The sequence below is a fragment of the Tursiops truncatus genome, chromosome X (genome assembly GCF_011762595.2).
Source record: "Tursiops truncatus isolate mTurTru1 chromosome X, mTurTru1.mat.Y, whole genome shotgun sequence".
NCBI classification, from domain to species: domain Eukaryota; kingdom Metazoa; phylum Chordata; class Mammalia; order Artiodactyla; family Delphinidae; genus Tursiops; species Tursiops truncatus.
In genome coordinates, this window is record NC_047055.1 from 2,267,096 (window position 1) to 2,294,541 (window position 27,446).

General features: G+C 47.8%; 1 protein-coding gene across 2 annotated transcripts; it reads right to left on the reverse strand.

Moving 5' to 3' along the window:
* Positions 1-46: 46 nt before the first annotated feature.
* Positions 47-27,436, reverse strand: NSDHL (NAD(P) dependent 3-beta-hydroxysteroid dehydrogenase NSDHL). Of its 2 annotated transcripts, XR_002175851.3 has the most exons (9): positions 27,231-27,436; positions 20,980-21,094; positions 17,242-17,400; positions 10,417-10,563; positions 5,928-6,056; positions 3,467-3,609; positions 2,157-2,259; positions 685-1,432; positions 47-462 (listed from the first exon to the last, which is right to left on the reverse strand). XR_002175851.3 is itself a non-coding variant. In XM_019932435.3 (8 exons), the coding sequence occupies exons 1-8, from the start codon at positions 27,278-27,280 to the stop codon at positions 1,100-1,102; spliced, it is 1,179 nt and encodes a 392-aa protein (XP_019787994.1). In that variant the 5' UTR covers positions 27,281-27,436; the 3' UTR covers positions 47-1,099. The 2 variants fall into 2 exon arrangements, 1 of the variants encoding a protein (XP_019787994.1); XM_019932435.3 differs by having other exon boundaries at positions 47-1,432.
* Positions 27,437-27,446: the final 10 nt, after the last annotated feature.

Sequence of the window (27,446 nt, forward strand, 5' to 3'; positions counted from 1 at the left end):
CCCCCAGGTGGGGGTCAAGTTCAAATCACACAAACTGCACAGCATGTACAATACCTTCACTTTATTCCAGTCTCCCCAGCTGTCTCCCAACCCTTGCACAAAGGCAGAGAAGCAAACAGAAGTCTTTAAGGTTACATTTCAATGAGTCTGAGAAGAAACCAGATTCTGTAAGCAGAGCACCAGAAAATAAAGAATGCTGAATCACTATATGTGCGATGACTGTCAGGAACTGGCCTGAAGGGTTCTATGGGCGTGAGCCGCAGGGAAGTAGCCCTTTCGGCATCATCTCGTGCTGTTTCTGCCCAAACTCCAAGCAGATAAAGGGGGTACTCTTCTCTCTGACCTTTTCCACGGCTTACTGTCAACCTGCCCAATGTCCCGTGTTAGGAGAGGTGCTAAACAGCTTCAAACGGCATGCCACTCGGGCAGACCACCACCTTGCCATTAAAAGGGCACAGGGCTCTGTGGATAAAGAGAAAGGTGCCCATCAAAGAATGCTGTATGAAAAAATACTGCAGGCAGGCACACCAGCTGCACCTGAGAGAGAACTTGGGAGCATGCAAGGAGATGAGCAACTGGTAGCTCTTCTCCCCAGGGATTTGGGGGGTTTACGGTTATTCAAGCTTTTTAAAAGTTTTTGCTCTAAACTCTGTGTCTATTTAAAACGTACACTTGAAGCCTCACCATGTGTTTAGAACTTCTGCTTTTCTCTAGGGTATCTGTCATCTGTGGCTCCTTGAACAGTCTGCATGGAAATAAGTCTAGGACCCCCTCCTCGATCAGCAAATGGCTTGTTTCTTCCCTAGGCTTCTTTGACTGTTTACAAGGCCACTGGAATGATAAGGGACCCAGGAGGAAGCGGGTGGGGGAGAGGGAGAGAATACAAACCAGAAAACCAGGAAGCTGCCCTATTTTAAGAAATCTAAATCCAGTCCTACGAAGAAGAAACGTCTGCTGATTTCGCCACCCTCGGAGTCACAGAAGGGTGGGTGTGCTCTCACAGAACCAGCCGGAGGAGACCTAAGCTCAGAAGAAACTCACTGCAAGGAGAGAGTTATCGGCTGGGGAGTGCGTGGAAGGGCCCGGGCTCCAGGCCGCCTCACTCGACCTTCCGCAGGTGGCGAAAGCTCCGCACCGTCCTGTCCACGGCGTCATCCATGCTGACCAGCGGCCGGTAGCCCATGATCTTTTTGGCTTTCTCACAGCTGTAGTAATGGAACGTGCCAGCCAGCGCGACCCGCATGGGCGTGAAAGTGGGCTGAAGCTGGGCTATGGGACTGATTACCGTCACCAGGAGGGACAGCAGGAGGGCCAGGTAGTAGGCCACCCAGTAGGGGATGTGGTACTTGGGGGCCTCGTAATTGAGGCCTGTCAGGATGCGGGACAGGAAAGTCCAGAAAGGGATGGGCTCATCGTTGGTGATGTGAAAAGCCTGCAGGGGGGAAGGAGAAGTTAGGAACTGCTCTCCAGCAGGATGGGGCGGCAGGCCATGCTTGGAGCTTGGAGCTCAGCCAGGACCAATATTTTGAGAAACCAGTGGCCACTCCCTGCCTGCCCGCCCCAGTTCCTTTGCAAGGCAGCTCGAAAGTGAGGCGGTTATTAAGCCTACACAGGCCGCAGGCTGCAGGCAGCTTTCAGGCGATGACAGGATTTCAAGGGAAGCTTAGATTGCACTTGGGAAGGTACGTTTGTTAATTTAATAATTGTGTTAATCACGGTAACTGCAGTAAATCATCTTATCTTCAGATGCAACGAACGGGCCATATGACATTTCTGAAACGTGCCACCACACTGAGAGTTACAGGAGGGGGAAAATGGCAGAGGCCCAGGAGAAAAAAATGAGCCCAAATACGGGGGATTCCAAAGGTCGGAGTGAGAAACAAAGAAGACGGGGGCCCTAGGAGTGGGAGTGAAAGGAGCCCGCGTGCGCTCTCTCATCTCTGCGTGAGAGCTGACCTCACCCCACCAGAGGGGCTCAACCGTGGCCCAGTGGGATCCTAGAGCAGCTTTGCCAGGATGCAGGGTCACAGAAGCCACTTGCCAGTGGGTCCAATCACTGGGAGGAGAATTGTGAAGGCAGGCGGACACACAGGGGCAGGAAATGGTGGGCCAGCTGCTGCCGAGCAGGTAGAAGCAGGAAGAAGCAGGTGCCTTACCTTCCCACCCAAGGCTGTGTCTCTGGAGAGGTGCTCTGCAGCCAGGATGTGTCCGTGGACCACGTTTTCCACGAAGGTGAAGTCCACCAAGTTCTCCCCGTTCCTGCATGTGCACAAGGAATGGGTTCCCTGCGCCGGGGGAGAACCTGGTAGAGCCCCTGCACGTGGACCCAGGGCCAGGACCCGCCTTGGCAATGCCAGCCCCTGGCACACCTGGGCATCCGTAACAGTTGAAGATGGGCAGGAGGCCAGGGCTCCTAGGCCCTCAGGGCCAGTGGGATATTTAAGGGCCCACCAATGAATCTGCAAGTCCCATGCCCTGCCTGCCCCGTCCCAGTGTGGCCAACACTGGTATTGTCTGCTCTGGGCTCTAATTAGGGCAGCAGCTCTGAACTCCCTCCAGGGCACTCTGGGCTAATGCCTTTCTCTGGCCTCAGAGTTTTCTACTGTCTCTTTCAAATCCCACAGCAGGAAAGCCAAGTGAAAGGCAGGGAGGCAAAGTGGCAAGGCACAGGGATAAATGGGGAAAGAAAGGGAGAAAAGAGAAGGAAGAAAGGAAGAAAGGAAGGGAGGAAGGGAGGGAGGGAGGGAGGAGGGGGGAAGGAAAGGTACACTGGGGACACAGTCCCAGTCTCATCACCTGCAGCAGCCCTCCCACTTGCACTTGCCCAGAGGAGGAATGTGAACACCTACCCCCGCCTTCCTAGATGCAAGGAGAGCGGAGGGCTTGGCCCTTAACCCTGGGCCAATTGTTTCCCCTCTGAGCCTGTTTTCGCAGCCTACCTGAGAGGGTTCATGGGGCACAAGAGTGTCCTGCCACAATCCGTGTCTCCCTGGAACTCGTGACTCTGGCCTTATCTGGAGATAAGGTCTTTGAATATGTAATTAGTTTAGATAATGTCACACTGGTGTAGGGTGGGCCTGAAACCCAATGACTGGCGTCCTTATAAGAGGAGGGACGTTTGGGTACAGACACACAGAGGAAAGAACGTCACATGAAGATGTAGGCAGAGACTGAAGTGACGGGTCTACAAGCCCAGGGACGCCAAGGGCTGCTGGCAGCCACCTGAGACTGGGAGAGAGGCCTGGAACAGACTCTCCCTCAGAGCCTCCAGTGGGGCCAACCCTGCCCACACCTGGATTTTGGAGTCCTGGCCTCCATCACTGGGAGTGAATCCATTTCTGTCGTTCGAAGCCTCATCTGTTGTGGCAGCCCCAGGAAATGAGCAGCGGGCAGCAGAGAAGGCCACGTAAGGCAAGAGCCGACTGTGTCCAGGGCGGGGGGTGCGGGGAGGAGAGCAGCAACTTACCCGATCATGAACTTCATCTTGCCTTTCCTGGCCGCCTCGATGAGAATGGGGACCAACTGGGGGTCCCTTGGGCCAAAGATGCCATGAGGGCGGATGGCTGTGGTTATGAAGTTCTGGCCAGGATCGTTGGCACCCAGTACCGCCTGCGGCAGAGCAGAGGGACCATGTGGGCTGCAGACATGCTCCCCAGGGGACAGGACCTTGCACAAGGGCATGGATGCCACCCACCGCCCCGGGCTACAGACTCACGTCAGTGACACTTATAATTCGGGACTACTTCTGTATCCCTTTCCCCACTCCAACACCCAAATCTGAAAACACAGGAGACAGCTGGGTCGAAACCAGTAGAATCTAACAGAAAGGCCTGGGTTGGGGTTTAAACACTAAAATGCATGAATGCAGCAGTTTGTGGAAAATATCTGAGAGATCCAGTTAATGAGTTAGCTGGGGGCCTTCAGTAAGGCTGCTGCCACCAAACCGGCTCCTGACTTAAGTTCCATGTGCCAACTGTATGTTTCCACCAGTCCTGGGCTGTTGTGGTCAGAACTGAGTACCACCTCCTAGGAAGGGACTCTGATGAAGCCAACTGGGCTGGAAGAAGGGGCTGAGAAGGGAGAAGGTCTGGGAGAAACAGGGCAGCAACTCAGTAGCTAAACAGATGGACCAACATGTCGGGTGAATCCTCAGAGCCATGTTCTGTGTGGCTTAATGTACAAGCTAGCACTTAAGGGCTTCAAGTACAGAGAAACAAGTTTTGTCTCAAAGGGAACAAAACTTCCCAAAGGATCAGATAGGTTGTTGTTAAAAATGGGGACCACGATGGTACTACTGCCAAGGCTGTGTGCTGCTGAAACGAGATGGCCCACCTCACCTAGGATTTCTACTCCGTGGTGGCAAAATCCTCATTCACGTTTCGGTCCAGTGAGCTTAAGCCACTTGTTGACTGTGTTCACAATGATCGGAGTTACCCAAAGGTGGAGCTGCCTCTCCCCTCCCCCCACCAGGCCCTGGTCCCCACAGGGGCAGAGGAAATGACTAAATAAGCCTTCAAATGCCCTCTAGCCGAGGCTCATCTCTGTTACTAAAGAGGAGAAAGCTCTGGGAGTCCTAGATAACACCACACTCCATCTATTATCTGTCAGCACGTTTGAAAGCCGGCAGCAGCTTGACATCTGCCGCCAACTGGAGGCTCCAGCACAGTTACTGCCAGAGGCGTTTACAGGCTGAGCTCATTTCCAGCAGAGCACCCAAGAGTCAGTGCAAGTGACACGACGATGGTCTGAACCACAGCTGCCACTTGCAGCACCTGAGCCCAGGGGGCGGGAGACCCAGGAGCGCTGGCGGAGGGTGCACGGGGCCCAGTGGAAGCTTTAGCGCTCCTCGGGTCAAGTCTGAGCAGGTGGGAGCTACGTGAGGCTCTCTGTGCTCCAAGGAGCAGGCGGGCAGACCCAGGACTGGAGCTTGCAAAAGCTAGGCCTCCATGCGCTGCACCAGGAAGCCCTTGGGTCTCCCGGCAGATGAGGTCTTTGGGGACTTTCTGGGTTGGAGTAATAGCAAACAGATGGGAGACGGCTGACACTCAGGCCACGCAGGGGGACTCTGGCCAATCTGGCGTTAAGCTCTGGTTCCATACATACCGGCTGGGAAAGAAAACCTCAGTAGGCGTGGCCCGCTGCCAACAGCTGGGAGAGGCAAACTCACAGCTGCCTGGCTAAGGTGAGCTGCCTGTGGCCGATGAGCATCTATGGCCTACAGTATCGGGTGTCCTCAGGGTAATATTCTCCTGGACGTTAGTCCCGGAGCTGGCTACTGTCACAGTCTCTGCTACTTGGCCCAGACTGCTGCTACAACCAGGTGCTCCCTGGTGAAGCTGGCTTGCCAAGTGGAAAAGTACTTTTCCTTAAAATAAAGCAAGAGCCTTCCATTGTTTAATTTCAAAAAAAAAAAAAAAGGACAGAGGTGCAAGAGTGCCACTAGGAAGGTGTGTTCAAATCAAAACACACTTGAGTGTTTAGCCTGAGTTCTGCCTCCCACTTTGGGTCGTCATAAATTGTCTGATTGCTGGAGCAGTTCAGTAAACTTGCATGGTATACATGTTGAGTGCAGGCTCTAGAGCTGCGCGACCTCAGGAAGCTTCCGAATCTCTCTGCACCAACTGTCCTCCTCTGTAACCTGGTGACGGTAACAGTACCTGCCTTATGGGGTCATTACGAAGTTTAAATGAGGCAGCTCCTCGTAAAATACAGAGTAGCGTCTGGCCACATTAAGCTATTATGTTATTATTTTTTCTGTTATTATCCTTGAAATTGAATTCCATCCACAGATTTTACTGCCCAATTTACTTATTAGGCATCAGAATACTAACTTCCTATGTTCATAAACATTCTTCTTAAGAATCTAAATTCTGTAGACGTTCATGGACCTCGTTTGTCACTCACTCAACCAGTTCTCAGGTACGTACTCTCTCCTGTAAGATCTTCGTCTCCGTGTAGTAGTCAATGGGTTTCCTGGCATAAGGGAGGTCTTCGGTTCCATTTTTGATGTCGACACCCTCAAAGATGACACTGGCACTGCTGGTTAAAATGAGTTTCTGGCAGAGGAGAACAGAAGATTTAAAACAAATGAGTCAGGAACGATCGCTGTTTAAACACCACGATGGTCAGGTAGGAAAGAGAATCAAATGGCACGTGCTCACAACCCTCGCCCCATACAGATTCTTTACTGTGACGCCTTCCCTTTTCAGGCCTTCTTAAAATAATGCAAAGATCACCATCTTTTGCAGGTATGGGGATTTGAGACACATTATGGTATCACGCTCTAAAACAGTGAATTTCACACTTCCCCCCCTCTTATCACAACCAAGGGATAGAACAGACTTCCATTATTCATGGTATCTCACTATGGGAGCGATTCTCCATGGGGGAAGGATAGCCCACAAACTTCGAGGGAGATGCCTGTCTGCAAAAGACCCTGGTGATTCTGATCCCAACCTTGGCACGTCAGCACACACGAATGGGCACGTGCGCATGTCCACTGGCGAAATGCTATTTGAAAGGAAGTTGCTTTCTTACGAGGGTTCGTAGCTTCCAGCTATCTGGTTAAGGGCAGCCCATCCTAAACTGAACACCATTAGCTCGAATCACATCTTTATCACTTTTATTCAACAAGGTCCTGGAAGTTCTAGCCAGCATGGTAGGATAAGGGAAACAACAAAGTATAATGATTTGAAAAGAAGAAACAAAACTATTGCCACTTACAGGTGTTGCAAATGTCTACATACAAAGCACTACGAATATACAGAAAATATTAGAGTTCAGCAAAGTTGCTGAGTACAAAATCGGTATACAAAAATTAACTGTGCCCCTACGCAGTAGCAGTTGAAAATGTAATGTGAAAGATATTTCAACCACTAAAAGCAAGGTACATGGAATAAATTTAACAAAAGATGTACAAAACCTTTATGAAGTATAAAGCTCTATTGAAAGACATTAAAGAGAGAGATAAATAGACATGTATATATTTATGGATACGGAGACTCAATATTTGAAAGATATCAATTCTCTCCCAAATTACCTTTAGGTTTGAGGCAATTACAGTAACATTTCCAACAGGCTTTATCAAGGAACTTGACAAGCTGGTTCTAAAATGTATACGAGCAAAGGGCTAAGAATACACATATTCTTTTTTTTTAAATTTTATAAAATATTTTCAATTTTTAAACATCTTTATTGGGGTATAATTGCTTTACAATGGTGTGTTAGTTTCTGCTTTATAACAAAGTGAATCAGCTATACATATACATATGCCCCCATACCTCCTCCCTTGTGCATCTCCCTCCCTCCCACCCTCCCTGTCCCAACCCTCTAGGTGGTCACAAAGCACCGAGCTGATCTCCCTGTGCTATGTGACTGCTTCCCACTAGCTAGCTGTTTTACATTTGGTAGTATATATAAATCCATGCCGCTCTCTCACTTTGTCCCAGCTAACCCTTCCTCCTCCCCATGTCCTCAAGTCCATTCTCTACATCTGCGTCTTTATTCCTGTCCCACCCCTAGGTTCTTCACAACCATTTTTTAAAAAAATTCCATATATATGTGTTAGCATATGGTATTTGTTTTTCTCTTTCTGACTTACTTCACTCTGTATGACAGACTCTAGGTCCATCCACCTCACTACAAATAACTCAATTTCGTTTCTTTTTATGGCTGAGTAATATTCCATTGTATATATGTGCCACATCTTCTTTATCCATTCATCTGTCAACGGACACTTAGGTTGCTTCCATGTCCTGGCTATTGTAAATAGAGCTGCTATGAACATTGTGGTACATGACTCTTTTTTTTTTCATTTTATTTATTTATTTTTGGCTGTATTGGGTCTTCGTTGCTGTGTGCGGGCTTTCTCTAGTTGCGGCGAGCAGGGGCTACTCTTCACTGTGGTGCGCAGGCTTCTCTGCGGTGGCTTCTCCTGTTGTGGAGCACAGGCTCTAGGCGCGCAGGTTTCAGTAGTTGCAGCATGCAGACTCAGTAGTTGCGGCACACGAGCTTAGGTGCTCCGTGGCATGTGGGATCTTCCCAGAACCAGGGCTCGAACCCATGTCCCCTGCATTGGCAGGCGGATTCTCAACCACTGTGCCACCAGGGAAGCCCCATGACTCTTTTTGAATTATGGTTTTCTCAGGGTTTATGCCCAGGAGTGGGATTCCTGGGTCATATGGTAGTTCTATTTTTAATGTTTTAAGGAACCTCCATACTGTTCTCCATAGTGGTTGTATCAATTTACATTCCCACCAGCAGTGCAAGAGTGTTCCCTTTTCTCCACACCCTCTCCAGCATTTATTGTTTCTAGATTTTTTGATGATGGCCATTCTGCCTGGTGTGAGGTGAAACCTCACTGTAGTTTTGATTTGCATTTCTCTAATGATTAATGATGTTGAGCATCCTTTCCTGTGTTTGTTGGCAATCTGTGTATCTTCTTTGGAGAAATGTCTGTTTAGGTCTTCTGCCCATTTTTGGATTGGGTTGTTTGTTTTTTTGACATTGAGCTGCATGAGCTGCTTGTAAATTTTGGAGATGAATCCTTTGTCAGTTGCTTCATTTGCAAATATTTTCTCCCATTCTGAGGGTAGACAAGCAAGCTCTGAAGAACATGGTTGGGGGAGTGACTTGTCCTACACTAGATACTGAGGTTCATCCTAAGGCAGGGCACAGGGGCCGAGAGAGTTTGAGAGCCGGGAACAGGCCCGCACAGATGTGCTGCATAGGGCGCTGAACAGCGGAGAAAGGATGGATCGTATAACACATGCTGCCGAGCACCAAAACATCCTCTGTCTACTTCAGAACATATACGGACATAAATTCCTGGTGGATTAAAGATTTAAATGTGGGAAGTAACACTTTAAATCTCTGAAAAGAAAAGCACAGTAGTAACCAATCTTTTGATTGCTCTATTGAGAGACATTCCCTAAATACTACATTAAAAAAAAACACTTCCTGCACTGTTACCCACTGAGCAATCCTGCCACTTCAGTGAATATACCAGAGCTATGTATATCAAGATGGAGAAATCTCAAAAACATAATGTTGGGGAAAAAAAGCAAGTTGGGGGCTTCCCTGGTGGCACAGTTGTTGAGAGTCTGCCTGCTGATGCAGGGGACACGGGTTCGTGCCCCGGTCCGGGAGGATCCCACATGCCGCGGAGCGGCTGGGCCCGTGAGCCATGGCCACTGAGCCTGTGCGTCCAGAGCCTGTGCTCTGCAACGGGAGAGGCCACAACAGTGAGAGGCCTGCGTACTGCAAAAAAAAAAAAAGCAAGTTGCAGGAAGATATATTCAACATGATATTATTTTTACAAAGTTTTAGGTTTTCCTTCTTTTCTTTTGGCCACGCTGCACAGAATGCGGGATCTTAGTTCCCAACCAGGGATTGAACCCACACCCCTGCAATGGATACACAGAGTCTTAACCACTGGACTGCCAGGGAAGTCCCCTACAAACTTTTTTTTTTTAACATTTTTATTGGAGTATAATTGCTTTACAATGGTGTGTTAGTTTCTGCTTTATAACAAAGTGACTCAGTTATACATATACATATATTCCCATATCTCTTCCCTCTTGCGTCTCCCTCCCTCCCACCCTCCCTATCCCACCCCTCTAGGTGGTCACAAAGCACCGAGCTGAGCTCCCCGCGCTATGTGGCTGCTTCCCACTAGCTATCTCTTTCACGTTTGGTAGAGTATATATGTGTATATATATATATATATATGTATATATGTCCATGCCACTCTCTCGCTTCGTCCCAGTTTACCCTTACCCCTCCCCGTGTCAAAACCTGGAAACAGCTCTGGTGTTCTGACACCTGCTACAGCACAGACGAACCCTGAAGATGTTACACTAAGTAAAGTAAGTCAGACACGAACGGCCACATGTTGTTTGATGCCACTTCTATGAGGCCCCTAGAGTCAAATTCACAGTGACAGGAAGCAGAATGGCGGGCGCCAGGGGCGAGGGGAGGAGAGAGTTAGTGTTTAATTGGTACAGATTTCAGCTTAGGATGATGAAAAAGTTCTGGAGACGGACGATGGCGGTGCTTGTACAGCAATGTGAATGTGCTTAATGCCAGTGAGCTGTACACTTAAAAATGGTTAAAATGGTAAATTTTATGTTTTATATATATTTACATTATATATATATATATATTTAAGCCACAATAAAAAAATACAAGCAATTTCTAAATTGTGTAGCTCTTTAACCAAGACTAATAAAGCTTAGGGTCCTCAGATGGTCTGTTCAGATGCTCAGCAGGTCCTAGGGCTGAATTTCTAGGCTCTTCACAACACTTTAGGAAGCAAGCCTGGCGAGGCACAGGAAGAGAACAAGAGCCCTGGTCCCCACACACTTGGAAAGGGCCATCACACGCTCCCGACAGCACTCATTCCAGCTTTCCCCTTACCTGAACCCCAGCCTCTTTGCAAGTTTCAATGACATTCTTGGTGCCAACGTAATTCACTCTGTAAAAGAGTTCCTTGTTGTTACTGGATGGTGGGGGCGATGCGCAGTGGAAAACTGTGCTTACACCTTTCAGAGCTGGGTACAGATCCTGGAGAAGCAAACAAAGACAAAAAAAAAATCCCTCCTGCTTTAGACAAGTAAACATCCTCCTCACATTACCACTCTCCAATCTGGGGCATGTAGGTGTCTTGCCCTTTAATAATTCTACAATCAACACAGAAATACATTCTCACTGTAAAAGAGTCAAACAACACATAAGTACACGGCACAGAAACCATATTTTCCCTTTAACCACCCCCCTCCCCATTACCTGGGCCCAAATAAAAACTGGTTTGGGGCATGAGAAGCCTGTGGGATCCAGAGAAAGGCAGCATCTTTGCCTTTGCGCCTCATGGGTGGTGGGTGGGTGGGGTACAATTCAGGGCACCTGCAGTTAAAGCTCCTGGGGAAGATGAGCCCATAGATACACATTATGAATCATATGAAAAGACAGTGTAAATACCCAATACACAGCAGCATTCCTTTCCGTGAAACTAGACATAAAACAGTAACCTGAGACAAAAACATGTACGTTTTATTTATTGCTACAGGGAAGCAGAGCTCCTGAGATCGACGGCTGATTGCAGATCTGGGGCAGGAAACAGACAAGATGAGCCAGGAACACCTTGTCGCACCAGAAAATAATTCCTGTTAAAAGGACTCGAGAGCCAACTTGAAGACGCTCCCACTGGCCAAAAAGGAAGGGACAATTTGATCCCCAGTATGAGTAAGAATTCCTTTTGCAAAGTGGCAAATAAAGGGAAGGAGTCAAGCATTTAATCTGCACAAGGTACAAAGATTTGAGCTAAGAAATAAAGAGAGAATAATAGCATGTCACCATTTTGTGAAACCTTAACTGAGTAATAAGATCTAGGAATGATCAATAGATACTAACATCACCAAAAGAAAGACAACCATGAATTATGTGCCTAGATCCACCGATTATTAGCATTTTGCCACAATTTTCTCTATGTAGACATGATGTTTTTCCTTGAAACCATTTGAGAGTAAGCTGTAGACATCATGCCACTTAGCCTCTCAAGTCTTCACCAGGCACCTCCTAAGAACAAAGACATCCCCTAAATAACCACAAAACATTCATCGTATGCAAGAAATGTAACAGATAGGATACTCCTACGCAATCATTAGTCTCTATCCAAGCTTCCCCAACTGTCCCAATAATGCCCCCTCAATTTGGATTAGTCTTTTAGATTTAATACTTTTGGCAAGAACATCACACCAGTGACATTATGACCTTCTCAGGGCATCACCCAGTCTGTCCCATTGTTGGTGATGTTGATCCAATCATTTGCTTAGCGGGATGGCTGCCCGATTCTGGCCATCAAAAAGGTACCTTTCCCTCTGTGTAATCCACTACTATTATATTTGGTGAGGCTCAAAATGTCCCAGATTTGGCCAGTGGAGGCTCTTCAAATTGGTTCCTGTGTCTTTTTGACATATTCTCATTAGTTTTTGAGTACGTCCTTAATTTTGTCCTAAGAAAATATTCCAGGCTCACCTTGTGCTACCTACCCTGCCCCAGAGTCCTGCATAGGCTATTTTCCCAAGAAGCCCAGGTTCCTATTATGGGCGGTGGTGTGTAGAAAGCAAAATCTGAGCACCAGGTGTGCTTATGGCTGTTGGGTATCAATCCATGATGCCCCAACGGAAAAAAACCAAACCAGAACCAGATGCAGTCTTTACTCCACTAGAAATATAATACAAAGCATAGATATGACTTCACACTTTGTAGTAGCCACATTAAAAAAGGAAAAAGTGGGAATTCCCTGGCGGTCCAGTGGTTGCGACTCTGCGCTTCCGCTGCGGGGCGGCGGGGAGGCCTGGGTTCAATCCTTGTTCGGGGAACTAGGATCCCGCGAGCTGTGTGGCACAGCCAAAAAAATTAAATAAATAGAAGTAAAAAAATAAAAAAACATAAAAAAGTAAAAAGAAACAGGTGAAAATAATTTTAATGTATTTAATATAACCTACATGGACATGTTCAACAACACCACGGGGATGAAATCTGCAAGATCCAGACCATGGTTTATGATAAACGTCCATCATTCAATGAACAATCTAAAGCTTTAAAATGCGAAAGGGAACTTCTAAATGAAGAGAGACTTAAACATTTCAGTCCCGTCCTGCCCCTTCAGTTGACTGCAATATTCCTCAACCTTTTTGCTTCCTTATTTGGAAAGACAACTATACAAAAACATTGTGAGACATTCAGAGATATCTCAACACTGGTTAGAAATTAAGCAATTGTCAATATGTTTTAGGTGTGGTCATGGAGTTGTGTTTTTTCAAAGGATTCTTATCTTTTAGTAACAAATAACTGAAATATTTACAAAAAAAAAAAGACAAGATGTCTAGGTTTGGCTTTAAAATAATCTGAGGGTGGGGAGGGAATACAGATGAAACAGGCCTGGCTGTGAGTGTATATGGAATAGAGAGAATCTATAAAATATTATAAAGACAGAAGGAGAAAGAACACATGGAGGAGAGACTAAGAGACGTGTAGAATATAACGAAAGATTTTACTGTATGTCCAGTAAGGCTTCCAGAAAGAATGCGGGGAGAGTCAATATTTGAAGAATTTTCTCAAAATGAGGCCCACTAGGTGCTGAGTGGGATTCAAAAAGAAAACTAAAATTCAGACCTAGAGATACTCTCTACAGACCATAAAGGACAAAAAAGAAAATCCTAAAAGTCATGAGGAAAACTCAGCTGACCTACAGAGGAACGATGCTGAGATTGAGCGATGGGGGGAAAATTGTGAAACGAGAATTCCACCTGCAGCCAAACTAGACAGAGACATTTTCGGGCACGAAAGGACTCAGCGAGTTTACTGTGCACAGATATTCGCTGGGGGGAATGCTACAGGAAATGCTTCAGCAGGAAGAGGAAGGAACCTGGGAGAGAGAAATGGGATAGGAGAGGTGCTGATGGGTGGAGACTTCAGTCGATCCCTCCCTCGTCCTTCCCCGTCTTCAGGGTGAAGAAAATCTGGAAGCGAAATACTGGCAACGATGGCGTGGGAGTTGTGGGGGAGTGGTTTGGAGGGGAGCTGAAGTTTGCTAAAGAGCCTGTCTCCTTTGAGGGGACACGTCAGTGATCAAATGAGACCATATCCCTGCCATCAAGGAGGGTCCATTCTCTGGGTGGGGGGCACAGATACCTAAGTTTACACAGAGTATATCAGCTAGTGCCAAGTGTTACACAGAAACAAAGCGGAGTAAGGGAGATCCAGAGGGGCTGGATGCTTAGCATAAGGTGCTCAAAGACTTACAGGAATTTCCCGAACAAGCTCTGTGGTTCACAAAGAGCATTCCTGACAGAAGGAGCAGCGAGTGCAAAGGTCCTGAGGCAAGAACTCAGTTGGTGAGTTTGAGAAGCAGTAAGGAGGCCAGTGCACCTGGACAGGAGCAATGAGGGGGAGTGTGGGAGCGGGTGAGGTCGGATCACGCAGGGCCTTGTGGGTGATTATTCAGGTCTGTATGTTTGCTATAAATAGGACTGGACACTCCTGGAGGCTTCTGAACAGAGGAGCCCTGAAGTCTGATTTATGCATTAAAAGGGTGGTGGCTTGGACCAGGGTGGTAATGGAAGGGGTGAGGAGCTGATGGATCGGAGATCTACTTTGAGAGTGGAGTCAACAAGATTTGGTGATGGATGGGATCGAGGGTACGGAAGAGAAAGGAATCAAGGATAAATCTAAAGTTTCTGGCCAAAGCAATCCGAAAGACAGAGTGGGCATTTATCAAGATGGTGAGGACTTTAGTAGCAGCAGGTTGGCTGTGCTGGGGGAGGGGGCCGGCTTGTAGCAGGGAGCCAGGAGCTGAATTTAGATACAGCACAAAGAGAGATAGCCAGCAGGCAGCTGGACAGACACGAGGCTGCAGATCTCAAGCTTGGAGCTTATTAGCTTCTAGACTATTTAATCTGTGAGCCGGAGTGGATTCACCAGGACACTAAGTGTGCTTGGAGAAAAGAGATCTAAGGAATAAGCCCTGGATCCTGCCAAGTTTAGACATTACAGAGATAAGGAGACTGAGGAGGGGCAATTGGTGAGGCAGGAGGAGAAGTGAGCGGGTGGTGAGTGAAGAAACTATCAGGTGCCGCGGAAGGGTCCAGGCAGATGAGAAGCACGGTGTGGCCACCAGATCTGGTCGCTTCCAGGTCCCTGGTGGCTGTATCAGTGGCTGTTAGGTGAAGACCTAGCTGGAGTGCTGCTATGAGACAATGGAGGGAAGCAGTCAGAGGTGCTGAGAACAAATTGCCACAAGGGGAAAGTGGCGCAGTAGCTAAAGCCGCATCAGGGCGTTCTGTTTCCTTAAGATGGTGACGCTGTGCTGATGGCTGCGATCTGGTAGGACAACTTGCTGATCAAGGAGAGAGGGTGGAGAATCCCTAGAGGAATCACCAAGCAGGGAAGAAGACACGGGCTCTAGCTGGTGCCTGGGCCATTTCCAGGGCTAAGCACGTGAAGCGTGTAGGTCTGTGGATATGGTGCCGGAAGGTACATGGGTCGCTTGAAGAGCACGACCGTGAAGAAAGAGGCAACAAGCTTGTGTTTTCTTCTCCAGCCCCGTTAGGCTGCACAGAGACACCCCACGGAGGTAGAACTGGATTTAACCAGGGCTGGGGTTTAACCCAGGAAGTACAACATGATGGGGAGGTTTATGTGTCCATTTTTCCAGCAGACACTAGTCCAGGGGCTGCTCTGAAGATATTCTGTAGCTGTGGTTAACATCTACAATCAGTTGACTTGAAATCAAAGGAGACTGTCCTTGATAATCTGGGTGGGCTTCATTCAATCAGTCGAAAGGCCTAAGAGTAAAAGCTGTGGTTTCAGGAAGAAGAAAACCTGCCTCAGGACTGCCTGAGCTTGCAGCCTGCCGGCCTGTCCTGCAAATTTCAGACTTGCCAGCCCCCACGATCCATGTCTCCCTGGTTATTTCTCTGGACAACTCTGACTGATACATACAATGAGGGCTGAGAATCATGCAGGAGAAAGTCAGCCATAGACTTGACAGCAGGGAGGCTCTGAATGGGGTGCGGGATAGTGGGAAACGGCCAGATGCCTGGGTGGGTCACAGACCTGGTAGAGTGGAGGTCTTAGAGGCTGTGAACTGGAAAGATAGGAGCTGGGGCTCACAGTGCAACACCTGTAAGTGAGATCACGGAGAGGACACACTTACTGGGGACGACCGAGGTCCGGGTCTAGGGAATGACAATGGGAGTGGAGGCCAAGGCGAGGGTACTGGCAGGATCATAGGTGTGAATACTGAACTTGCCAACAATTACGATGAGGTTGACCTTGGCCAGGAGCTAAAACCACTGAGAAATGAGATGGAGTCACCTGGGAAAGGGAGAGGGTGGCTGTGGATCATGGCCACAAGGAAGGGTACGAGGGTATGTACAGCCTGCTGGTATTACCTTCAAAGCTGGAGGGAGCTCGAGTCAGGGTGAGAGAAGCAGTGATGATGAACAAGGAAGACTTCTACCCCATCTCCAGGCCCACAGGTGGGGAGGGTTGGGTAAGGAAGACAGCCTGGAATTTGACAGGGCTGCAGGGGAAGCCATGGCCTTAAAATCCAAAACAAACAAATAAACGAACTATAGCCAACGATGCCAAAGCCGAGAAGAAGAGCCCAGTGACAGGCTGAAGGAAGCCACTGTGATACATACAACATGCGAAGGACTGTCTCAAATAGAAAGGAATTACACATCCCTATAGGAAGAACAAGGTAAAGCCAAAGACTAATGAGCGAAGGTCAGCGACACGCATTTCACAGAGGAGGGTCAGGAAAAGGCGTGGCGCCTAGCCACCCGTGCAGGGGGCACATGTGACACTAAGCGTCACTGAGGTAGCACTTCACACTCTCCAGAAGGGCAATACCAAAACGTCTAAGAATACCAAGTGCTGGCAAGGACATGAGCAATGGGGATCCTACCACACGGCTGCTGTGAGCTTAAGTGACAAAGCAGCCTTGCTGAGCAATTTGGCAACATCTTAAAATTCAAAATATTAACACCCTTATAACTCGGCTAAATCCTGAAAACATTAAGGGAAAGAAGTCAGTCACAAAACGACAAATATTATGATTCCACTTATGTGAAGTGTCCAGAATAGAGATGGGAGATGTATGGTTGCCAAGGGCTGGCGGCGGTGGGGAGGACAGGAAACGGGGAATGACTGCTAGCAGGCCTGGGGTTTCCTTTTTGGGTGGTGACAATGTTCTGGAATTACATAGCGGTGAGGGACGCATCACTTTGTGAACAGACTAACAACCACTGAATTGTACACTTTAGAAATGTGAAATTTCTGGAATGTGAATTATATCTCAATTAAAAAAAAAAAACGCCAGCAATTGCACTTTTGGATATACACTCTGGGGCCACAGTCGGCACACTATGGCCTGCGGACAACTTTTTGTAAATAAAGTTTTATTGCTACTCAGCTACACCCACTCATTTATGTATTGGCCACACTTGCCTTCGAACTACCAGGGCAGAGTGGAGTAGTAGTGACAGAGATGACAGTTACTCATTCTCACTAGTAACAATGTGGGTGTGTGTTAAATTCTTTCCTATAACTTCACAATTTTTCAAAAAAACTTTTGTTTTAGAAACAACAACTTGGCTGGCCTCTGAGCAGCGTAAGTCTGGTAGTCTCCCTTCAGGGGCCTGGGGCAATCGGCAAGGCTGGGTGGTCTGTTACCTGTTGGCTGCAGAGGTCGCCCAGGAAGAACTGCACGCGGGGATCGTCGAACCCTTGCCGAATGTCAAATACGTTGACAGCGTAGCCTCTTGCCAGCAGCTGCTCCACCATGTGCTGCCCCAGGAACCCAGAGCCTCCGATCACTGTGCATTTCATGGCCTGCAGAAAGGGAGGGATGGCAGTGGGGTACGGGTGTGCTGAGAACTATTAAGAGCCTGGACTCACAGACCATGAGCCACTGCGATGGCAGGTCCATCTCTTAGTTTGAAACTGTTCTTGAGCCAAGTTGGAAGCTTCATATAATTCTGGTGTCCTATCACCAATGCCAACCTTCTCTCCTGGGATCAGGAGAGGCAGGATAGCAAATGATACTGAGGCAGACTTTGGTGAGACTGGATGACCTGAGGGGAGTTCCCTGGCGGTCCAGTGCTTATGACTCGGTGCTTTCACTGCCGTGGCCCAGGTTCAATCCCTGGTCGGGGATCTAAGATCTCACAAGCTGCACAGTGTGGCAAAAAAAAAAAAAAAAAAGTGACACCTTCTTGTTCCCAATAGCTGATCCATGGGCACTTCTAAGGCAAAAAGCAAACCAACCAACCGACCAACCACACACATGAATGGAAAAACAGAACAAATCAAAACGTGCCACCCACTCAATTGACAGTGTGCACTTAAAATATCAGAAAGGAGAAAGCAGAGTCTTCTTACTTCTTACAGAGTCTTCTTACTTCTACTTACAGGGCAAAGTCAGCCCCCTTTGCTCCCCAACCACTATAGGGCTGGCTGTGTGGCTTAGGACTCGTCACCTAACCCCTTCTCGCCTTAGCACATCCATGTAAGACTGTGCTTTTGTCTGATGGGATCTCCTGGTGGGGTTGCAGGGAGGATGGGTGAGCTGTTCATCAGCCAGGCCCAGGGCTTTGCTTCCCCTTCTCTGAGCTCTGAGGAAGTTGTTGAAAAATTAGGGGAGAGCTATGGTGTTTACATTTCAGTTTCTGCAACACATGCACTCTTGGCTAAAGTCCAACTCTGGTAATTGGGGATAAAGGAAGGACAGTGCCCCACATGCAGGCACTTGAATATTCTGACTCCAGGGAGTCGATGCAAAACTGTAGCTGGTGTACGCTGATGAAGCTGGCTACAAGGGGCCCAGATGGAGGCCCTGGTATATCCCTCCTCCCTGGGGTCTTTGTAAAACCATATCTGGGCTTCCTTAAGATGACAAACCCCCATTCTTCCCTGAGCTCATGTACAGTAAATCAAAGTTGGGGATGAAGTAGAGATCGTAAAGAAATTCTGCTCCTGATTAAAAAACCAACCAACCAACCTGCTATGTATGCCCTAAATGCCTGTATAACTGAGACATGCAGGAGACTGCAGGGGTGCCAGAGCCTCTTCTACGGCTCTGCCCCTCTCAACCTGTCGTCCCATCTGGAGTGGTATTGTTAGTGGAGTCCACCAGGCCCTCTGTAGACGGCTCTGTAGCGTTAGCATCATTTGTTCAGGCATTTGTAATCTCCTGACAGAGTCAGCCTCACTGTGCCCCCCCCCCCGCACCAGATTCTCGTCTATGCTTCGGTTACTGCCATATACATGTAATCACAGCACGCTACATTATTTGTACCTTTACTAAAATTTCTAACACACCCCCAGGGCATAGGCAAATGAAATTACACAAATCCCACTCGATCCCCCTTTCGGCAATCCCTTATCCTCCCGTTCCCCCCAAGTCAGCTGCACAGGCAAATGCAGTTTTTTAGAATAACTCTGAGCATCCTTGCTTCCCAAGCTATTTTTTCTTGGTTTAGTAAAAATCTGCCTGAGCCCAAAGAGGGTCTGAACTAGACATGTCTAAGGGCATCCCAAAGGATTTCAGAGTCTCTTGTTTATATTATCTGCAATCTCTAGTTACAGTTGTTTCAAAAGGCTGATATGGTCTCATTAAAAACAAATCAAATAACCTTGCTACTATGTCTAGTGCAATCTCGTTTCACGATTTTAAATGTGAGCAATCCGTACTCCTCTCTTTGACAGTGACGTGGATTTTTTTATTATATTGAAATGTTGCACCAATATTGCCTGGGAAGCGTGGGTCAGCAGCTGTGCCACAGAGAGTTTTGTAATGATGAGAACAGAGCTGGCATTTACCCCAGAGAAGTCAGATGTGGGATGGAACCATGGTATTTGGTTACAGGAGATCATGTGAAATAACCACTTAACTTTTCATGGCCATGAAAGATGGCACGGGGCAAGTGGGCCCAGCAGACAGAAGGAATATGCACTAACAAGTAAGAATGAGACTCCAGGCTGGAAACAGGTAGCGAGACTCAAGAATGGGGTACTGCCGGGAGTTATAAAATTGACATCTTGGAGACAGTTTTAAGAATAGGAAAAGGAAAGAGGGGCTTCCCTGGTGGCGCAGTGGTTGAGAGTCCGCCTGCCGAGGCAGGGGACACGGGTTCGTGCCCCGGTCCGGGAAGATCCCACGTGCCGCGGAGCGGCTGGGCCCGTGAGCCATGGCCGCTGAGCCTGCGCGTCCGGAGCCTGTGCTCCGCAACGGGAGAGGCCACAACAGTGAGAGGCCCGCGTGCCGCAAAAAGAAAAAAAGAATAGGAAAGAAAGCCATCTAGACATACTATTTCATTGCAATATGATCTTGAGAAAAGAGAATGCTCCAGGTCACTGGGTTTATTCCATCCTTTTCTGTTTTCCCTTGTCTTTAGCCGTGGGCCATTTTCTCAGAGAAGTCTTACACAGAATGTATATATAAGTTAGGGTGAAAGTGTTCTTTCTATTGTAGTACTTTGTGTAACTTTTACTCCCTATAAAGTCAATCAATGAGAACGAACAACCATCCGAATCCGGATTGTTTCTGGTTGCTGAGTAAAGTCCTGGTTCACACAAATAATGAGCTACAGACGGCAAGGAGCTCTGGTGGTTTGTCTGAGCGCTAGAATGTCAGATTTACGCTCAACCACAGAGGCAGAGAGAAGACCTTACTCCGAGCTGTACAGTAAAACCAGGGCGATCTGCTGACCTCTGGCAACCTCCTGGGAATCCCTAATTTACTAACATTTGATATAAACACATTTTTTACCTTGGTGTGATTTCATTTCTGAAGTGTTCGTTCAGCAAAAGTGAATCCAACCCACTCTTTGCAGATCTTTGTGGAAAAATCTCCAAGAGGCCTGACAATTCCTTCAAGTCCCTTCTGACACTTGCGACGCTAGACTTTAGGAGGCCTTGCTACCGCCCTTGTTGGCCCTGGAAAGGCTTCTGCCATTCTACCCAGAAGCACAGTCTAACCTGCTGGAGGCCACGTGAAGGCAAACCGAGGCACCCAGCTGACAGCCAGCAGTTACTGCCATGTGTGTGAGGCTGCCTGGAACATACACCTCAGGGTCCCCATGATAGCGGCTGTGACAGCAAGCCCAGGGGAGACCCACCAAGGAACCCCTGCCCCCTGCTGGGCCGAGCCCAACCTGTAGAATCGTGAACAAAGAAATGGGTGTTGTTTTAAACCACTACATTCTGACAGAGTTTGTTACACAGCAGTAAGTAACTGGTGCCTTAAATAAAGATATATATCTTCTATAAAGAAACAATACTCAACATTGATTGATTTAATAAATGAACCAAATACGATTTTTAACCCATAGCTATGTATCAATGTCTTGTTGGTATGTATGTGTTCGACTTTCCCCTTACCTGGTTTTGGTTAACCCTTTTCGTACTCACTTTTGGAATGTCTTCTGTCAAATGTGTCCATGTGCCCTGGTCTCGCACTGGCTCACCAGCTGCTTGTTCCATTTCAGCTGCAAATTTGGCCCTGTCTGCAGTCAACTTTTCGGTCCTTAAAGACATATTTAGAGACAGACATGTTATATAAACTGAACCATCTTTTAGTTATTAGTGTTCTGTGTGGATGCCCCCCCGCACACGCACACATGGAGTTTTCACAAAGAGCTCAACCACAGCTTCAGCTGCTGGATGAAGCACTCAGCGAACATTCCTGTGATGCAGGCTGCCCTCAGAGAAGGGCCTGACTGGGCCCATAACTCACTGTATATTTGGCTCCAGGCAGAACAGGAAGCCAGTTAAATAATCTCATCCATCAGTTACAATGAAAAGAATATGTCTAACATCACAGCTTTTCCCACAGCACTTCAATTATTGTCTATTTCTCTCGAGTCGATCAGTAGACTAGTAGACTGTGGCAGCGCGGTGGGAAAACGCACAGACCCGGGGAGGCCCAGGTTGCAGTCCTGGCACTGTCGGAAAGTGTATCAATCTGCTCAAGCCATGTCTCTCTGCTGCAGCTCGATAAAGCAGACTCAGTGCTCATCCCCATGGTGCCAGGGCATGGGATGCTGTGAGGAGGAAGAGTAAGAAGAGACAGAGCTCTCCTTGTTGGTGGAATTAAAGCCACCCTGACCACATATAGAACTCAGAGTGTCTGGGGCCACCGGAAACCCTCGGGAAGTGGCCAGAGTGTGGTGGGGACCCAGCAGTTCATAATCAGGAGACAGTAGCAAAGCATGTCAGGTGATAAAGTCCCACAACAAGACCAAACCACTGAACCGCAAACAAAGAGAAGCCGTTCACTTTGGGGTTACAGTGCATTAGGTCTTGATCTGCTTTCTTGGCAGCGGTCAATCTACCTAAGTCACAGATCCCCTAACACCGGCGGGTGGCAAAATCCATGACAAAGAAAGTCTAACTGCTTGCAAAAGGCTAGATTCAGAGAATACTCTTCAGTGAGGAGGTGGCAGGCAGGCAGCCCAATCACACACACACACACACACACACACACACACACACACACACACACACTCTGTCACGTGTCCCTGTAGGAGCTGATTTTGTGGCCTGGAAATGGATGTTAGGATCCTCGATGTCTGATGGAGCCATTTTGGGGACACATATTTCTGCGACCACAATGGAAGTTATTAGGAAATATATTTCAAAACTTCATTTTTCACAGAACTTTTTAGAAAGCACACCAACGAATAAGCGAAGTTCACCTGTAGCTCTAGGCCTATCCCGTCTGCCTTGTACACCATAATCCTCTTTGTGTCGGCAGATGGCCCTGTCATCTGTTCTCCCTAAACAGATGTGGCTGGCGAACATTTTGTCCATTTGGTTCAATGTGCATCTGCCAGGGAACAAGGATCTGGGCACTTGCACCAAGGCCTAGCAAACAGTGTGCCTAGAGGTCCTGTCTGTCTTGCTCACCACTACATCTTGGCCCTCACACGTCCACTGGACTCATGAATACATGGTGTGTGTACGCACCCATGCTTTCTGCTTTCAACCGCGTACACACAGACACCCGCATCTAAGATGCAGGAGCTTCACTGGGGGCAAATGGGTTTGTTATTTTTCTGGTGGTGTTACACTCACCAATACCCACTGCTGGTTTCTTACTCAATCTCTCCTGATACTCAGGGAAGCATGAGGAAATGAGAGGGCAGACAGCATTTGGAGTGCTGTGGTCACAAGCCCAGGGACACCTGGAACCCCCAGAAGCTGGCAGAGGCAGGAAGGATCCTCCCCTAGGGCTTGCGGAGGGAGCCTGGATCCATAACATAACTTTCAAGTAATGCATATACAATTCTCAGCAAACCAGCCTCTTTAAAAACAAAAACAAAATCAAATCTAATTTGTCTCAAATTATATACAAATTATTTTAAAGTTTGTAAATACTTTAAGCCAGATAAGAATTTTGCTGATACTTTAGTGGTCTGTAGAGGCTGGGTACCCAGGTCTAGCCTAGGGAATGAATCAGATCCCACTGGCAGCCCCCCTCCCCTGCAACCTAAATCCCCCATGTGATATATGTTCACGTCCAAATGAACACCAAGAAGAGTTGTGATTTAACAGACATTTCTCTAAAAAAGATATACTTTACAGATGACCAATGAGCACATGCAAGTATGCTCAACCTCCCTAATCGTCAGGGAAATGCAAATCAAAACCACAGTGGGCAATCACCTCATACCTGTTAGGATGGCTATTATCAAAAAACCCCAGAAAACAGAAAATAACAAGTGTTGACAAGGATGTAAAGAAACTGGAACCCTTGTTCACTGTTGGTGGGAACGTAAAATGGCGCAGCTGCTGTGGGAAACAGTATGGTGGTTCCTAAAAATATTAAACATAGAATGACCGTAGGATCAAGCAATTCCACGTCTGGGTACATACTCCAAAAAACTGAAAGCAGGGATTTGAACAGATATTTGTACACGCATGTTCATGGCAGCACTATGAACCGCAGCCAAAAGGTGGAAGCAAGTCAAGTGTCCGTTGATGGATAAACAGATAAAATGGAATATTATTCAGCCTTAAAAACGAAGGAAATTCTGGCAACTATGGAATGGGAGAAAATATCTGCAAAACTTGTATCTAATAAGGAGTTAATCTCCAGACTGTATTAGGAACTTCAAATCAATAGCTAAAAAAGAAAAGAAAAAAAAATCCAACCCAAACTAATAACCTGATTAGAAAATGAGCTTAGGACTTGAATAGACATCTCTCCAGAGAAGACATACAGATGGCCAACAGGTACATGAAAAAATGCTCAATGTCATTAATCATCAGGGAAATGTAAAACAAAACTTCAATGAGATACCACTTCACCCCTGTCAGGATGGCTGTTATCAAAAAGTCAAAAGATAAGTGTTGGCAAGGATGTGGAGAAACTGGAACCTTTGTATACCGTTGGCGGGAATGGAAAAACGATACAGCTACTGTAGAAAACAGTATGGAGGTTCCTTAAAAATTCAAATAGAACCACCAAACCACCATATGATCCAGCAATTCCAATTCTGGGTATATATTCAAAAGAGTTGAAGCCAGAATCTTGAAGAGACATGGGTACTCCTAAGCTCATTGCAGCACTATTCACAACAGCCAACATGCAAACAACCTAAGTGTTCATTGATGGATGAATAGATAAAAAAAATGTGGTATATACACACAATGGAATACTATTAAGCCTTAAAAAAGGAGATTCCACTATATGAGACATGGATGAACTTTGAGAACATTATGCTAAGTGAAATAAGCCAGTCACAGAAGGACAAATACTGCATGATTCCACTTATATGAGGGACCTAAAGTAATCAAACTCACAGAATCAAAGAGTGGAACGGTGGTTGCCAGGGACTGGGGGAGGGGGAAAGGGGGAGTTACTGATCAACGGGCAGAAAGTTTCAGTTAAGCAAGATGAGTAAGCTCTAGAGGTGTGTTGTACCTATTGTACATTCAAACATTTATTAATATGGTGGATCTCATCTTAAGTGTTCTTACAACAATAAAATAAAAATGAAAAGAAGGGACATTCTGACACATGCTACAACATGGATGAACGTAAGCTAAGTGAAATAAGAACCTTGGAGACATTATACTAAGTGAAAGAAGCCAGACACAAAAGGACAAATACTATATGATTCTACTTACATGAGGTCCCTAGAGTAGTCAAATTCATAGACACAGAAAGTAGAAGGGAGGGTGCCAGGGGCTGGGAGAAGTGGGAGAATCGGGAAGTGATGCTTAGTACATATAGAGTTTCAGTTCTACGAGATGAAAAGAGTTCTGGAGACGGATGGTGGTGATGGTTGCACGACAGTGTGAACGCACTTAATGCCACTGAACTGTACACTCAAAATGGTTAAAATGGTAAATTTTCAGTTCTGTCTATTGTACCACACATACATGCACACGAACAGCTGTAAGTGAGAAAATAAGACCCCAAAGAGCAACGTTCTAAGGTTCACATATCAGAAGCCTCAAGTCTTCTTCCTTTAAAATGATAGGTGTCTGAATTAAAACCAGTACGTATGCCCTTGTTCCTCTATACACACTGGGACAAGGCCTTAGGCTAAAAAGAATCTAGGAAGAGAACCATCTTCTATTAGGGAAACCCAAGCGCCTGGCTCCACTTCTGGGCAAGGGGGAGGAAGGTCACTGATAGGATTAGATACCGAGAGAAGGGAGTGAGCCCATCACCGCCTTCCTGCTGGGGAGAGTCTCCAGCTAGTGAGTCCTGGGGACAAAAGGACGGGATAGTCTGTCCATTTCGAACCAGATAGAGACAAGTGTTCCTTCCTTTGCGAACGTGGGAGACCAGGCTCTTTGTGAAGCGGAAATCCAGAGCAGCTCAGAGGGGTGTGTTGGGGTAGTTGGGGCCTGGCCTGCTGCTGTCCACAGACTCAGTGCAGGAAGCTACACTGTGGCCACCGCGAGCTCGATACCCTAGTCTGTGGGAGAACGACGCCAACAACATCCAAGGCTTCCCACCACTTCCCCAGAAGTCTCAATCAGCTCAGTCTTGTCCTTTCATGGATCTGAGGTGTCTCTGTGCTTCTGTCAGTCATTCATCTCTCTGCTGGTCTACTGACTTTTAGGACACAGAAAGGCCCTGATTTTGAATTTGTGGTGGCCACTGACAAAGCCAGCCTGAGAGCTTTAGCTTATGCTGTTCCCTCCACCTGGAATATTCTCCCTGTCCTCTCCATGGTGAGCTGCTCTGCTCAGCTGTCCCCTCTGCGAAACCTCCTCCTCCTCCCCGGGCAAGGTTAGCAGCTTCCTCAGAACAGGTTTCTGTTCTCATTCTAACATAGCACACAGCTTTAGGCTTTCTCCCCGCCACATCTGTCCTGGCCCGCCAGGCTGTGAGCCCCTGGAGGGCCAGCAAGGACCCTGGAATGGAGAGTATGGGTTGAACTGTGCTGCTGCGGCTGGTGTAAGAGGCCTCATCTGTAGAGCAGCGATCCTTCCCACAGACTTCAGAGTTGCTGTAGGGCTGAAAGAAGCCCCAGGGGTAAAAGGGGAGCTGTAACTTGTCAAAAAGTTGTGAAAAAGCACCCTGGTGTCAGCTCACTCACTCATACATTCCCTCATTCACAAGGCCATTGCCAAACAGAACCTTGCACAGCACAGACATTCAGGGAGTCCAGCATCTGGGGTGGGAGTCAGGCTTAGCAGAACATTGCAGAAGTGCCTTTGACTTCCGATGAGGGTAAACCCAGGCGGGGAGGAGATCCCTAAGCCAAGTTCTAAGGCCCTGGAGGCGTGAGTCAAACAGAGGGGCTGGCTGTCTGGCTTGTACTCATAGGGAGGCTGCTGCTGAAGGCCTGAAGTGGGAGAGGAGCGAGCAGCAGAGGTGGGAAAGAGAAAAGAAACGGCATTTAAGGGGGAAAATGGATAGAACTTGGAGGCTGGTTAATGGGAAGGGGGCACGAAAAGAGTCAAATATGACTGCAAGGTTTTGGACCTGGTTTATGCTCAAAGAGGAAGAGGGTAAAGGGCAGAAGGTCGGTGAACACTGTCGTTTAATCAATGTCAGTAAACCTCAGGCTTTCTCAGCCTGAGAAACTTATGCTCTGTCCCCTGCCCAGAGGGGAAGCAGGTAAGGGCTGAGAGCACACGTCCCGTTGTAATTCTCCAGGCAGGTCTCACACTTGCAAAACTCCTGTGACTTTGCTTAGGAGGTGTCTCCGCCTGCAATGCCCCTCGCTATCCACCTGGAGTGTTTGGGTGCCAAAAAGAATATATTTTGATGACCTGCTCCCTCTCACGCTCATATCTGCTTCACTCCCTTCCAAGTCCGCTCCCAGGCCTCCAGCTCACTTCCCTGGGCTGCTTTAAGCCAGGCGAGAACTACAGTGATCCTGTCTTGGAACCTACTTGAGAGGCAGGGGGTGCTCTTGAAGGGACACGCTCAAAGAAAGAGCCTCAGCTGCATTTGGCCGCTAACTCCCAGACGTCCGAACCTCTGCGACAAGGCTTGGCACGTCCCTTCCCTTCTCCGGGTCTCAGTTGCCCAGTGAGTACAGTGTCTGCTCCAACACGAAAGGTGACGCTCTTCTCTGGCCTCTCTGACCCTAACTCAATCTCAGGCCAGACCAGAGAGTCCCCGAGCCGGATCGCCCCACCCAACCCTTCCAGTCCTGTCGCCGACACAAGGGCGAGGTCGCAACCCTTACCCGTCCGTAGGCGGCCCCCTGGCTGTCCCCAGCGCGTCCGCAGCCTTCATCCTCAGCGCTCCAGCGGCCTGCAGCCACCCTTTTCTCCCCGCCCGCGTGAGCCGAGAATCTGCCGAGGCTCTTCCACCAAGGGAATTGGCTCTGTTCGGTGCTGGCTCAGCCAGTCGGCGCTCGCGGCGTGATCCTGCCCAATGAGGCCAGGCCGCGAGCGCACAG

Excerpts from the sequence above, each read along its gene's own strand:
- NSDHL (XM_019932435.3), bottom strand. The coding sequence starts at position 27,280 with ATGAAGGCTGCGGACGCGCTGGGGACAGCCAGGGGGCCGCCTACGGAC. Across the intron at positions 21,095-27,230 it reads AGGGGGCCGCCTACGGACGG|GACCGAAAAGTTGACTGCAG; the intron begins GTAAGGGTTGCG and ends TATGTCTTTAAG. Across the intron at positions 3,610-5,927 it reads CGAAGATCTTACAGGAGAGA|GCGGTACTGGGTGCCAACGA; the intron begins GTACGTACCTGA and ends GCTCTGCCGCAG.